At 42.9% G+C, this 14,960-nt stretch overlaps 2 protein-coding genes across 3 annotated transcripts in view; one reads left to right on the top strand and one right to left on the bottom strand.

The window, feature by feature from the left end:
* Positions 1-14,960, bottom strand: part of prmt9 (protein arginine methyltransferase 9) — a 131,691-nt gene that overhangs the window by 3,801 nt on the left and 112,930 nt on the right. The window lies entirely within an intron of this gene.
* The window catches only part of tmem184c (transmembrane protein 184C), a 66,606-nt gene that overhangs the window by 34,166 nt on the left and 17,480 nt on the right, over positions 1-14,960 (top strand). Inside the window, exons 6-9 of the mRNA XM_028802714.2 lie at positions 2,576-2,669; positions 4,758-4,870; positions 7,617-7,716; positions 14,421-14,592. Coding sequence (XP_028658547.1) covers positions 2,576-2,669; positions 4,758-4,870; positions 7,617-7,716; positions 14,421-14,592 — 479 coding nt within the window. The remainder of the gene's footprint in view (positions 1-2,575; positions 2,670-4,757; positions 4,871-7,616; positions 7,717-14,420; positions 14,593-14,960) is intronic.

Raw genomic sequence — 14,960 nt, 5'->3', positions numbered from 1 at the left:
AAGATGATAAATTAAAGAAAATGAAAATGTGTTTATGGGACAGATGGACATTGATGCCAAAACATTTAGTAGTTTTGCTTCTCATTTTTGAGTGATATTAACGTGGAGGGCAAGTACATCAAGAATAATGCTGGCATGTAAGAGGCGAGCAAAATGAAAGTAAGTGCCTGTGAAAATAAACTATTCACACATACTGTACCTGATGTCAGATGTTGGTTATTTTCCTTTAAACATTACATAGAGTATTAGAATATGTCTTACAGATGGGGTTTATTTCTAAGTGTTGGCATCAGTGATCCACATGCATTCAGAAGATCATTTCAGATCTGTGTTGAAATATTGAAGGTGACATATCTGCCATACTAAAATAAGCTTCATAACCATTACATCATATCCAGTATACTCCTGTTAATACTACTGTATATGTTTGTCAATCTGTGTCTTTAGTATTTATATATATATATACTAGACAAAGAGCCTGTTTCGACAACGTAAGATGAAACGGGCACGAGTTTGTGTCAGCAGTGTATGAAGAACAAATCATAAGTAACGAAGAAGCTGTTTTGTAATGATTGTAGTCTGCTTTACTCGTTACTGTACAGGCTTGTACTGTTAGTTGATGAATTTTCCAGGCCTATAGTATAATATTGAATGCTGAATGTTCCAGTACAATATGGAATAGTAATAAGTATAAGCACCACAAACCTGATATAGGTGTATTGAATGAATGCGTAATTGAATCAGAATGCATAATTAGGCCTCGAGCTGTAGTCGAAATCGCCTTTCAGGCCTCTAGAGCTTTAATTGCAGTCGCCTTTCCCTTTGAATTTTTGCGGCCGTAAATCCGCCGCCTACCGCGATGTTGAGTTGGATGTCGGTCTCGTAAGGTTTTTCAGGCAGCTGCGCAGAAGACGACTGTGCATTCGGCTTCGGACGGACATGAGTGAGGAGGCAGGCGAATTATGAATTAAGATAATAAATAAGCATTGCTTCTGTCTGTTACTGCACTGTACAGAAATGGTGGAATGGATTTTGTTTCATTAAATGTAGAGAACAAAATGGCGGAATAGATTTTGTTTAATTCAATTTAGAGAACATTAATAGAGTAACAAAACAGATTTTTTTAAAACAACAAAAGCAGACAAGAATTTCAAAACCATAAACAGTGTAAAAAACATGCTGGTAAGCACTTGATCAGTGGGGCAGTATTTATTGTAGATAGCTAGATCAATCAAGTGATTGTTTTATCCCCACGGTAAATCTGAATTTTTACAGAAGCTCAATAAATAAATAATAATATATGATGACAAACAACAAACCCCTCTAGATTGACCACAAAGAAACAAAGCTGAAGATAAAAAGAGCAGTCCCCGTGAGGCATTATAAAAACGTATTGCCGTCGATATGAAGGAGCCCCAGGAGCGTTTTCTGCCTACGAGTCCTCAGTGCTGGTGTGTCATGGAGTGCCGCACTTGCTTTGGTTTTCATTCTCTCTGTTGCTACTGGAAAACTCAGTACTGGGACAGTTCTTGAAGTCAAGACCCTCCACTTAAACGTAATTAAGATGGGGTAACTAAAATGAACAATTTTTGTCCATCTTAATACAAACTCCCAGTCAGTGTCTACTTTGTAGTGATTAGTAATAAAGTCTAAAGCCAGATTATGACTATGGAAGGTGTCGCTTGCACTCGAGCTGCTTCTCCCACAGACAGCCTCTTGAGACACGCTTAATGGTGAACAGCAGCACAGAACTGTTTATTTATTGGTGCTTCTAGTATTGGTGTAGTTTTAAGTTTATCATCACGCATATTGAACAGAATGAAATTGTTTTTTTTTTTGTTTTTTTTCATGACTGATCAATACGCAGCACATCACCCCTTTCTAGTGTCAGGCACAGCGAGTGTAACTAGTCAGATATTGATTGACCTCTCCTTTCTTACTCAAAAATGATTCTCTCAAAAAGTAATCTGAAAAATATCAGAGATTGGGATTACTTGAATAAAGATGGCCAGTTTATCAATGACTTTACAGATACAGTACAACAAGTTTTCTGTTTTTTGTGGCGTGTAAGTAGTGGCAGAGTTTTTGCTTCCTCCTTGGCATTTGCTATCCCTCCACTATTGGACTTTTTACACGTTTACAGCCCCAGGACATGCATTACCTCATGCACTATGTGTAGTTTGTTCCTAGAGGTTAAAATATTCAAAACAACTCAAAACAAGTTAATTATATGTTTCTTTCCAAAGACCAAGATAGGATATTCATCTATGTACACATTGCACCTCCATGGACTGTTTCAGTATTCCAGTGCCAAAATGGCTAGCAATATAATCTACTAAAAATTTTTGAAATTCAGTTTTTATATTTCTTAAGAGTCTCTCAGATATTATTTTAATATGTATCATAGCTTTAAAGTGCTACATTTTGTTCTAATATATAAATCTTTGCACTTGAAAAGCATGATGAAGAAAATGAGAAATACTGCAGAAATAATCAAACAGCAATTACTGTTTAGTCTTAATCAAATTAAGCAACGTGAATGGAAGAAATTTGTAATTGTGATTTCTTTTAACAGAATCTGCCAGCTCTGTAATGTGTACGATGAAGGAAACTTCAGCTCTGCAAATGCCTGGACCTACCTTGTGATTGTCAACAACGTATCGCAGTTGGTAGGTATTGGGAACCCCAGGGGTACGTACAGCCGCCCTAACCCGACACCCGACTTTGCCACACAGCACACATTTTATTTACAGTCGGGGAGCGCTTTTCTTTTGCTTCCCTCAGCACAATACAGTCCAAAGCACCGATAATCAAACACAGGCCTTCTTTCTTTTCCTGCTTCTTCCTCCGCCACCTCCACTCCTCTCTCGGCAAGCTTCGTCCAACCTCCTCCCGTCTCGGGGCTCTCCGAATGGAGTGAGGCGGCTCCTTTTATTCTACTCCTGGGAGTGCTGCAGGTGGTTCATCAGGATTACCTGGAATCACTCCCATGTGTGATGGAAATCCAGTGAATGGCTCTGCAGCTCCCCCTGGTGGCCCCCACAGAACCCAATAGGGCTGCATCAAACTCCAGCTTCCAGCATGCCCTGTGGGAAACGATGGTGCCACAGCCGCCCAGGAGGGCTGCCCTCTAGCGTCCCAGGGGAGGTATTGCCTCAGCGAGCCTTTCTCCCCCTGTTCTTCCATTCCAGTGGTGTAATCGGCCGGGTAATGGTCGACGCCATCCTTCTCACTATTTAGTAATAAAGATGATAAGTTAAGCATCCACTATATTAACCCATTAATTGCCAAATTTTTTTCTGAATATTTTTTACTTTATTTCTATCCATCTACAACCGAATAGTAAGAAAAACGTCAATTACAGCGCAGGCATTGTTTCTGATCCCCATCAATTTTTGATGCCATTCTTGAAAGCATTCCACGTGTAGTCCCAACATCGCATCTAGAGCATTGTTTTCTTGCATTTTTCTTACACATTTCCTCTCTTTGCCCATTTCTGTGCGTCCGATGTAGTGAAATCCGGGTGTCCTGATATCATTGTTGTTGGTTGATGATTTAGGGAATGCCTATAATCTAGCCCTTTCCTATAAAACTCAATCACAAAATATTTGCTGAAATTCTAGTCCGTATCAGCTATGAGCCCCAAACGGGGCTCACGGTATTTGGGTCCATTGTACCCATCCAAATTACAGTGACATGAAAAAAGTGCTAACCATCACATTCAACACTCACCAAGAACTGAGATAAATTCATCGTCACCGAAATTACCCTCGGTGGGTAGAGTCTTTTTTGCTTTCAAAAAATGTGCGACTGGAAAGTGGTAATGGGACCAGCAAAATGAGCTTGTGTGGCTAGGCCGGTTCACTATGCTTCCAGTCGTCTTCCACTTCACAGTGGACACACTGAGGCTAAGGAGCTTGGCAATCTTCTTGGCACCATTGCCATGTTTAAACTTCTTAATCACAGTGCTTCTCAAGTCATTAGAAAGTTCCCTTGTGTTCATTTTTGTCAATTTTTGAGGTTTCACCATATAAACCATATTCATAAGAACTGGCCTGAATATTCACTTATAGACCAGTCAACCTGTTAGAGAGATTAATGGCTCGATTGTTTACACCTGTGTTCATTCCCTTTATTGCATTGTTAACAATCACACAGTCTCCAAGCTGTTAGGGCTCGAATACTTAGTCAACAGCAGATTTCACTGATATGTTCTTCATTGTTGCAACATAATTTGATTTTCAGGATTTTTTAGTGAAAATTTATTGTCCAAGAGGCCCTCATTTATATATAACAGTATGAAACTAAAGATAAAAAAATATTACAGGAAATTTAGACTTTGTCTAGGGGGTTGAACACTTTTTCAATCCACTGTAAATCGGTGATGCGATGATCTAATCTTAACTTTAGGATATGCCTGGCAAACAAGATGGGGTGATGAATATTTAGGTTCACGGTTGGGTTTAAGAGCATGCACAGTATGCATCTTCTTGACTCTTCATCTTTAAGGTGGCACTGCCCACTATTATTACAATTACTAATTTTTTTTTTTTTATTATTACAGTCAAGACATTTAAATTTCCACCTGTATCAACAGTGCAAACTCTACATATTTAAGCTAACATAACTGTTTGTTTTTAAAAGTGAAATGCACTTGGGAAAGAAGCCCAAGTCCTTAGGTTTATAATTCCTGTGTCTTTGTACCTTTCTCATCATAGAACATTACTAACACTGTCATGTCTTTAATTTTCTTCCAGTTTGCTATGTACTGCCTTGTGCTGTTCTACAAGGCTTTGAGAGATGAGCTGAATCCAATTCGTCCAGTGGGAAAATTCCTCTGTGTGAAGCTGGTTGTCTTCGTTTCCTTCTGGTAACTTTTGTATTTTTTAAGACAGGCCACAGTCCAACATTTATTTGATTATTATTAACATTCCTCCTCTATCCAGGCATGTCCAGGTTATTCTGGGGTTTTTTTTGGCATTTTATTGATTTTATTAAAATCAAATAACATTCCATACAAAGAAGTCAAGTTTTACAAAACTAGGTTCGAAACAAATCAAACCCCACCCATAAGAAAGAGAGCTAGGCCAGCAGAGTAGAACTTTAAACTAGTAAAAATGAGTAATTGGATGAATTGATAAATAAATCAAAAAGAGGGGAGAGAATACGCTTCCTCAATTGCTCAATGCTTATTCTAAAATGTTATTGATCAGGTCCAGTTTTTCACAGATCCTCTAAGTGAGAATTTGATTTTTTTTTCCAATTTCAGATAATGTGTAACATCAGTTATCCACTGACTTAAAAGAATTGAGTTAGGATTCTTCCAGTTGAGCAAAATAAGTCTACGTGCCAGTAGTGAAATAAACGCACTTTCAGTTTGTTTGTCCTTCTCCACTTTAAGCCCCTCAGTGAGCCCACCAAACACAGCTGTTAGTGGATTAGGAGGGATTGGGACCCCAAGGCTGTCTGATAGGTGTTTAAAGATTTTGGTTCAAAATGATGTTAATGTGGTGCAGGCACAAAACATGTGGCCCAGTGAGGCTGGAGCTCGATTACAAAGTTCGCAGGTTGGTCTTGAAAACATTTTGGACAATTTTAAACGAGACAGATGTGCTGGATATATAATTTTAAGCTGCGGTGGGCTGGCACCCTGCCTGGGGTTTGTTTCCTGCTTTGCGTCCTGTGTAGGCTGGGATTAGCTCCTGCAGACCCCCGTGACCCTGTAGTTAGGATATAGTGGGTTGGAAGATGGATGGATGGATATAATTGTAAGTTGAATAATTGTATGCTTTGCACATATGGAGCTCGAGTGAATTCTGTGCATTGCTACCTTCTTTTCTGAGATGCTGAGTAAGATATCCTTTTCTTGCTGTTCTCTAGGAGCTTTGAAAGGGAGGGACTGTAAAATGTTTTTATATATTACAGAGATGTTGTCGGAGTCCTCAAGACTGATCAATATTTTTTCCGGCATAGAGGGAGGTGGGAGGTGAGGGAAATTGGGCAAGTTCTGTTTAACAAAGTTTCTAATTTGAAGGCCGTGAAAGAAATGTGTTGCTGGAAAGTTAAATTTAGAATGTAATTGTTCATAGGATGCGAAGTGATTTAATCCCAAATGTTTTCCAGACATTAAAAACTGCGTACGTTTGAGAATTTGCATGTTAAAATACAATCAACAAACGTTTTTGAAAAACATGAAAGACAATTTCACAATTAAATCGCACTCATTCTTGAGCAGATAGTCTTTTTACTTTTATTTGTGTTGAGTGAATGCTTTCAAACCTGTACTTGCGTTAATTGCAGTAAAGTAAATCTATGTATTTGGATTCAAGAGAACATTTATTGAGACACTTTGCTTGCCACAGGATTGTCAAAAATTGGGTGATGTCGATCAGAACTCATTCTTCAGGTAGCAATGCAGAGAATTCACTTGAGTTCCATATGTGCAAAGCATACAATTATTCAACTAAACATTATATATAGAGCACATCTGTCTCGCTTAAAATTGTCCAAAATGTTTCCTGGGCAAGATCCAACCTGCGAACACTGCAATCGAGTTCCAGCCTCACTGGGCCACATGTTTTGGGCCTGTGCCAAATTAACATTCTGGACCAAAATTTTTAAATGCCTTTCAGACAGCCTTGGTGTCACAATCCCCCCATACCCATTAACAGCTGGGTTTGGTGTCCTTCCAGATGGGCTTAAAGTGGAGAAGGACAAACAAACTGTAGTTGCCTTCACTACACTATTGGTACGCAGACTTATCTTGCTTAACTGGAAGAATCCTAACTCTCCCCTTTTAAGTCAGTGGGTAACTGATGTTATATATTATTTGAAACTAGCCGACGCCCGCGATAGCATATGGCGGTGAAAGAATGGGAACGGAAAACGGTGAGAAAGGAATTATCCTCACAGGTGGCGCAGTGGTAGTGCTGCTGCTTTGCAGTAAGGAGATTGTGGGTTCGATTCCCGGGTCCTAGCTGTGTGGATAGCACTTTGAGCAGTGAGAAAAGCGCAATATAAATGTAAAGAATTATTATTCAAAAATCAAGAAGAAATAAATACTTCTTGAGAGACACAGTTGTGAAATCAGGCTTTCCGAATTCACGTACTATGACCATGGCATCCTGATAGTTTTGTTGCATGTACAGTGCATCCGGAAAGTATTCCCAGCGCATCACTTTTTCCACATTTTGTTATATTACAGCTTCATTCCAAAATGGATTAAATTCATTTTTTTCCTCAGAATTCTACACACAACACCCCATAATGACAACGTGAAAAAAGTTTTGAGTTTTTTGCAAATGTATTAAAAATAAAAAAAACTGAGAAATGCCATGTACATAAGTATTCACAGCCTTTGCTCAGTACTTTGTCGATGCCCATTTGGCAGCAATTACAGCCTCAAGTCTTTTTGAATATGATGCCACAAGCTTGGCACACCTATCCTTGGCCAGTTTCACCCATTCCTCTTTGCAGCACCTCTCTAAAAAAAAAAAAAAAAAAAAACTCATTCTTCCACATGCTTGATGCCATGGCACAGTTTAAATTTAATTTTATTCTGAGAAATAACGTCCAAGTTAAACATGTTCTTATGGTTTCTTTTTTTTGTTTTTCAGGCAAGCTGTTTTTATTGCACTTCTGGTGAAGGTTGGGTTTATTTCCGAAACTCACACCTGGGACTGGGACAGTGTGGAGGCTGTGGCAACGGGTTTACAGGTTTTTAATTACATTTACTTTTTCTAATACTCGGATGAGGATGTATCCCATAGCCCTTGTCCAGCTTTTGACTGTAGAGTTTGTGTATTGTCCCCATGCTGTGGATTCCCCCCCCATCCCATATATCCAGTTTAGGCCTACGGGAAGCTAAAGCCTATCCTCGCAACACAGGGTGGGAAATAACTTGGAGATGGCAGCAGCAGCAGCAGCACATACAGTTCCACTTTCTCCTACTGGGCCAGTCTGTGACAGTGTATCTTAAATGGCTGAGGTCCTGGTTACTCTATAAATGTATTCCTTTAGTTGAACCCTTGTGCTTTTCCACGTCCCTCCATAAATGAGAATCTAAATACAGTAGCCGTGGTGGTCCGCAGTAGGGAGTCAAAGCTCAGGGACTGTCAAAAAAAAAGGGCCTTTTAAAGCCCATTGATATTTTGGGACACACAACGAAGAAATTGTTGTTGGTGATATTTATAAGAAAAGTGCAAGGAAACAAACATCATTTAACAAATAAATACATTATACACATATGCTATTGACATGGACGCTATCCAGTGACCTGAGACGAAGACTGGACTCCTTCGGTATTGTGTCTTTCCGGGAAACTCCTAGGGTCCCGCTGGTTTGACTTTGTGTTGCTCATGGAGACCTGAATGAGGCACATGACCTGCATTGTGAGGGAGAGTCAGCTACGGCACTACAGCCATGTGGCGCGATTACCTGAGGGTGATCCAGCTCATTTTTGAGGACCAGGCCAAGGGGATGCCCAGGTAACACCTGGCTGCGGCAGATAGAGGGTCATTTCTGGAAGGTGGGACTGAACCGCGTGTCTGCCTGAGGGGTTGCCAACCGGGATCCCGAACTGTTTTCGTCGTGTGGTGGCTACGGCAACACTCTGTACCCAGTGCATGCTCCCCAACTTGACTTGACACGATACATATATGACATTTGTGAAACACAACAGTAAATCGTTCTCAGTCTGTCACTGTCCTTCTAAAACAAGGAAATGAATCCACAAAAAAAACCAACAATGTTGTGATCTTGAGAGAAGTTTGTCAGCTAAAGGCCATGTCACATTCTGCAGTTCTCCCTATGGTTTTTAGTTGTTGCCTCCAGTTACGTAATCTTAGCGAGTCGGAGGAGGTCAGCTACATGCTTCCATGAAGAAATTTGCCAAAAAAAACTAGAAATCAGTCAATGTAAATTAAAATGTGTCCTAAAAAGAAAAAAAAAATAGTTTGATCAAATTCGAAATTTGAGCACATTTTATTGCAATTTACATTTACTCCTCCTCCACCTCCAGTAACCCAAAAATGGCTTCTGACTTCCGACTCCTTTGTCTTTGTGGATACGGGAGAGAAAGGCCAGGAGGAAAACCTGCCCAAACACGAAAAGAATGTGCAAAATCCACACATTAAGTAAAGGATATACTATATATTGTTAAATATAAAAATATTAATACACAACCACAGCGTGTATGCAACTTAAATGCCATGAAGTCTCTCAGAAAACCAGCGGTCAGTACTGTTACTTCACAGACTCAAAACACCGGACTGCAGTGTCCACCCTTCTGCTGTATTTTATGTAGCTTTCATGTTCTCCCTGTGTGTGTGTGTGTGTGTGTGTGTGTGTGTGTGTGTGTGTGTGTGTGTGTGTTTGTATGTGTGTGTGTCTGCATCTGCTTCAACCACCAATCCAAACCTACTGGCCAGTCTGATTAGATCAGCAGTAAGGAAGTTGCAGTAACTAGTTTATGTGGATTCCTACCAAATACTGCGTTCCATTGGAAGTGGGAAGACAGAATTTCCAAGTTCATCTGGAACGGCCCCTTAAATCCGATTTTCTGACTTAGAATCTCTGGGCTGATCTGTCAAGCCCGAGTTTGTCCGACTTCACATCTTGATGTCAATCCAAAATGGCGACAGACACCTCAAATTTATTGAATGCTATCTGCACTTCTGTCTATTTGTGTCTCATGAACTCAGCCGCACACACCGCACTGCCCAACTTGTATCAGTGGACAAGTTGCTATGGTGTTGTGATACGCAAAATACTGCGTATTGCCTTGTCATCACCGTCTGTTAATTCAGATGGAGCAAGCACAACAAAGGTTTTCCTAAATGCAACTATATTGATTTTCTGAATGTTTGTTTTACTGGAACACAATTAACTTGGGTGTGACATCATTCACATCTCAGACATCCGAGTTACACGGTAAATGGAATGCAGTAAAAAGTGCTTGGCTCCCTCCAACTTTCTAGTGGGGGGAAAAAAAATGGTTTAACCTCCTTAACGTTACACCAGAGTGTCACTTGGGCTGTCAAAAAGCAGTGCGAAAAGCGTCACTCGGGCAACTGTATAGACGCGTCTTGCGTAAGCGTCACACCCACGCATTACTCGGGCTGTAAAAGTGGCAACAGCGTTTGTGTCGAATGTTGCTCAGGAAACTGTATGGGCGTGTCTTGTGTAAGCGACAGGCCCGAGTGTTACCCCGGCAGCGGTGCAGACACGCCTTCTCCTAGCCTCATAATGGTGTTTTTCAGCAGCCCAGGTGTTGCACGCTCTTGACAGAAATATAAGCAGTGGTGACGAAGTTAATCCGTCTTCAGACAGTGAAATCAAAAGGGATTCTGATGACTACGAAAGGGACGCTCATGTCAATTGCTCTTCAAAAGCTGATCAGTCTGGAATCGCGCTACTACTGTCTGGACTGTGACGTTGGATCGTGTATTTCACCGTGCTTCAAGATATAGTACATAAAGGGCACATTTACACAGTTGTGAGCACGGGTCCGAACACCATCAGACAAACACCACTTCCTTATAAAACACACGTTTATTTCTCTAATAAAGTATGCACAGCACTCAGTGCTCCCAGCACCAATCACCCTGCACACGGGCCTTTCTCTCAATGTCCGTGGGCCACCTTTCCTCGCCTCACAGGAGCTTCGTCCTGCTCCCGCTCCCGACTCTAACTCTCCAACTGTAGGAAGGCGGCCCCTTTTATATTCACCCAGATGTGCTCTAGGTGCTTGCTGATGACCTTCCGCCACACCAGGAAGTGCCGCACTAGCACCCAGAAGCACTCCGGGTGTCCCTGGAAAGTCCTTCCTCCACCTCCCCAGGTGTGCCGGAAGTGTCTATCTCCAGGACTCCACGACTCTCGGGGGCGCCCCCCGGAGGAAAATAAAGTTTTTTTTTTTTTTTTTTTTTTTTTATTGTTTGAGAAAAATATAATTACGGAGCACACCAGTATCATTCTGAGCGTCAACTGGATGATAAAAAATATGAATTAAAAAAAAAAAAAAATACAACTTGACAGATTAATTTTTGTTTTGTGGTGTAGTAGTAATAAGTTTTTACATGCAGAATTTTTGATGACAAAAAAAAAAACAGTGAAATTAATATTATTATTATTAGGTTGATTTAGTTCTATGACCACTACAACATTGTTACAATAAGAATAATGTAAGATGAAAATATAGATAACAAAAACAAATATTAAACGACAAACAAATACTACGGATGTTTCATAATAAAACTGCCAGTTGCTTTTACGGAGCACACCAGAAACATTCCGAGCGTCAACTGGATGATAACATACATACAAGACTGCAAGATTGTTACAGTCTGCTTTATATATAAGATTTATATATATATAATATAATGGTGGGTCGAGTCACAAAGACAGAATATGTCCCAAAAATAGTTGGGATGCCAACCTGGCCAACTCTATTTACTTCCAAAAGCATCAGGCACGAGGGAGGTGGGGGACATTGAGTCCGAATGGGCCATGTTCCGTGCCTCTATTGTTGAGGCAGCTGACCGGAGCTGTGGCCGTAAGGTGGTCGGTGCCTGTCGTGGCGGCAATCCCCAAACCCGTTGGTGGACACCGGCGGTGAAGGATGACGTCAAGCTGAAGGAGTCCTACCGGTCCCTTTTATCCTGTGGGACTCTGGAGGCAGCTAATAGGTACCGGCAGGCCAAGCGGAATGCGGCTTTGGTGGTTGCGGAGGCAAAAACTCGGGCATGGGAGGAGTTTGGGGAGGCCATGGAGAACGACTTTTGGATGGCTTCGAGGAGATTCTGGTCCACCGTCCGGCATCTCAGGAGGGGGGAAGCCGTGCAGTGTCAACACTGTATATGGTGGGGATGGTGTGCTGCTGACCTCGACTCGGGACGTTGTGGGTCGGTGGGGGGAAGACCTCCTCAATCCCACTAACATGCATTCCAATGAGGAAGCAGAGCCTGTGGACTCGAAGGTGGTCTCCCCCATCTCTGGGACTGAGGTCACCGAGGTGGTCAAAAAACTCCTTGGTGGCAGGGCCTAGGGGGTGGATGAGATACGCCCGGAGTTCCTCAAGGAACTGTCAACTGTCCTGGTCGACAGGTCTCTGCAACATCGCATGGACATCAGGGACAGTGCCCCTGGATTGACAGAATGGGGTGGTGGTCCCCCTTCTTTAAGAAGGGGGACCAGAGGGTGTGTTCCAACTACAGAGGGATCACACTCCTCCGCCTCCCTGGAAAAGTCTATTCGGGGGTCCTGGAGAGGAGGGTCCGTCGGATAGTCGAACCTCGGATTCAGGAGGAACAGTGTGGTTTTCGTCCTGGTCGCAGAACAGTGGACCAGCTCTACACCCTTAGCAGAGTCCTGGAGGGTGCATGGGAGTTCGCCCAACCAGTCTACATGTGTTTTGTGGACTTAGAAAAGGCGTTTGACCGTGTCCCTCGGGAAATCCTGTGGGGGGTACTCAGAGTATGGGGTACCGGACCCCCTGATAAGGGCTGTTCGGTCCCTGTACAACCGGTGTCAGAGCTTGGTCCGCATTGCCGGCAGTAAGTCAAACCCGTTTCCAGTGAGAGTTGGACTCCGCCAGGGCTGCCCTTTGTCACCGATTCTGTTCATAACTTTTATGGACAGAATTTCTAGGCGCAGCCAGGGCGTTGAGGGGGTCCGGCTTGGTGGACTCAGGATTGGGTCACTGCGTTTTGCAGATGATGATGTCCTGTTTGCTTCATCAGGCCGTGATCTTCAGCTCTCTCTGGGTCGGTTCGCATCTGGGATGAGAATCAGCACCTCCAAATCCGAGACCATGGTCCTCAGCCGGAAAAGGGTGGAGTGCCCTCTCAGGGTTGGTAGCGAGATCCTGCCCCAAGTGGAGGAGTTCAAGTATCTCGGGGTCTTGTTCACGAGTGAGGGAAGAATGGAGTGTGAGATCGACAGGCGGATCGGTGCGGCGTCCGCAGTGATGAGGGCTCTGCATCGGTCTGTTGTGGTGAAAAAGGAGCTGAGCCGTAAGGCAAAGCTCTCAATTTACCAGTCCATCTATGTTCCTACCCTCACCTATGGTCATGAGCTATGGGTAGTGACCGAAAGAACGAGATCGCGAATACAAGCGGCTGAAATGAGTTTCCCCCGCAGGGTGTCTGGGCTCTCCCTTAAAGATAGGGTGAGAAGCTCAGTCATCCGGGAGGAGCTCAGAGTAGAGCCGCTGCTCCTCTGCATCGAGAGGAGTCAGATGAGGTGGCTCGGGCATCTGATCAGGATGCCTCCTGGACGCCTCCCTGGAGAGGTGTTCCGGGCACGTCTAACCGGGAGGAGGCCCCAGGGAAGACCCAGGACACGCTGGAGGGACTATGTCTCTCGGCTGGCCTGGGAACGCCTTGGAATTCTCCCGGAAGAGCTAGAAGAAGTGGCCGGAGAGAGGGAAGTCTGGGCATCTCTGCTCAAGCTGCTGCCCCAGCGCCCCGATCTCGGATAAGCAGAAGAGGATGGATGGATCAGGCATGCAGTGGCGCTCAAACATAGAATGCTGGCAGTCACCTCCAGTTCGCCCTCTGGTGGTCGTTCCGAGCATCAAGTGGATGATAACATGCATACAAGACCACAAGACTGTTACAGTCTGCTTTATATTGTGACTAATTGTTGGAGAGGTGCTCACTGGAAGGTGCTTTGCAGAATAAAAAGTCTTTATTGTATTTATATTCTTATATTGTGGACTGTATTTCTATTTCTGGAGTTCTCTGGCGCCCCCTTGTGGAGCTAAGCATCAACTGGATGATCCATCCATCCATCCATTATCCAACCCGCTATATCCTAACTACAGGGTCACGGGGGTCTGCTGAAGATAATCCCAGGGCGCAAGGCAGGAAACTAAACCTGGGTAGGGGGCACACACACCCACACACCAGGGACAATTTAGGACCGGCAATGCAAAGACCTGCATGTCTTTGGACGGTGGGAGGAAACCCATGCAGACACGGGGAGAACATGCAAACTCCATGCAGGGAGGACCCGGGAAGCGAACCACAGGTCTCCTAACTGCGAGGCAGCAGCTCTACCCACTGTGCTGCCCCAACTGGATGATAACATACACAATTGTTACATTCTGCTTTATATATAAGATAAGATTAGCATGATTTTTATTATTATTATTATGATCTGTATCACTGTTATACTTTCTACACTTCTGACTTTGTACTTTTAGTGTTTTACACGTTTTACAGTAGATAGGTGTGATTTAATAAATATCTTTTTAAGCCAAAAAAAAATGCAACACTTTTTACAAGTTTTACAAGAAAAAAACGACGCTAAGGAGGTTTAAAAAAAGCGGGTGTTTTGTTGAAATGTTACAAGACCTCGGTAGAGTTTAGTCCAGTTAAGTATACACTGTACTGAGTGTCCTTTGTTTTGTTTTATAGGACTTTGTCATTTGCGTCGAGATGTTTTTTGCTGCAATTGCCCATCACTACAGCTTCACCTATAAGCCTTACGTCCAAGAAGCTGAGGAGGGCTCTTGTTTTGACTCCTTCCTTGCAATGTGGGATTTCTCTGACATCAGAGCTGACATATCTGAACAAGTGCGGAATGTTGGTAAGTTTGAGGTCTTTTCTAAGTTAATTATTGTTGGTACTAAAAATTCCAGTTATCTTTTGAGTTTTTGATCTTTCGGCTGCTCCCGTTAGGGGTTGCCACAGCGGATCATCTTCTTCCATATCTTTCTGTCCTCGTCATCTTGTTCTGTTACACCCATCACCTTAAAGTCCTCTCTCGCCACATCCATAAACCTTCTCTTATGCCTTCCTCTTCTCCTTTTACCTGTCAGCTCTATCCCTATCACCCTTCTCCCAATATACCCAGCATCTCTCCTCTGCACATGTCCAAACCAACACAATCTCGCCTCTCTGACTTTGTCTCCCAACTGTCCAACTTGAGCTGACCCTGTTAAAAGCAAAATGATT

This window comes from Erpetoichthys calabaricus, chromosome 5, assembly GCF_900747795.2.
Source record: "Erpetoichthys calabaricus chromosome 5, fErpCal1.3, whole genome shotgun sequence".
In the NCBI taxonomy this organism is placed as follows: domain Eukaryota; kingdom Metazoa; phylum Chordata; class Cladistia; order Polypteriformes; family Polypteridae; genus Erpetoichthys; species Erpetoichthys calabaricus.
Note: the sequence above shows the minus strand (reverse complement) of the source record. Positions and strands in the feature narration are given on the sequence as shown.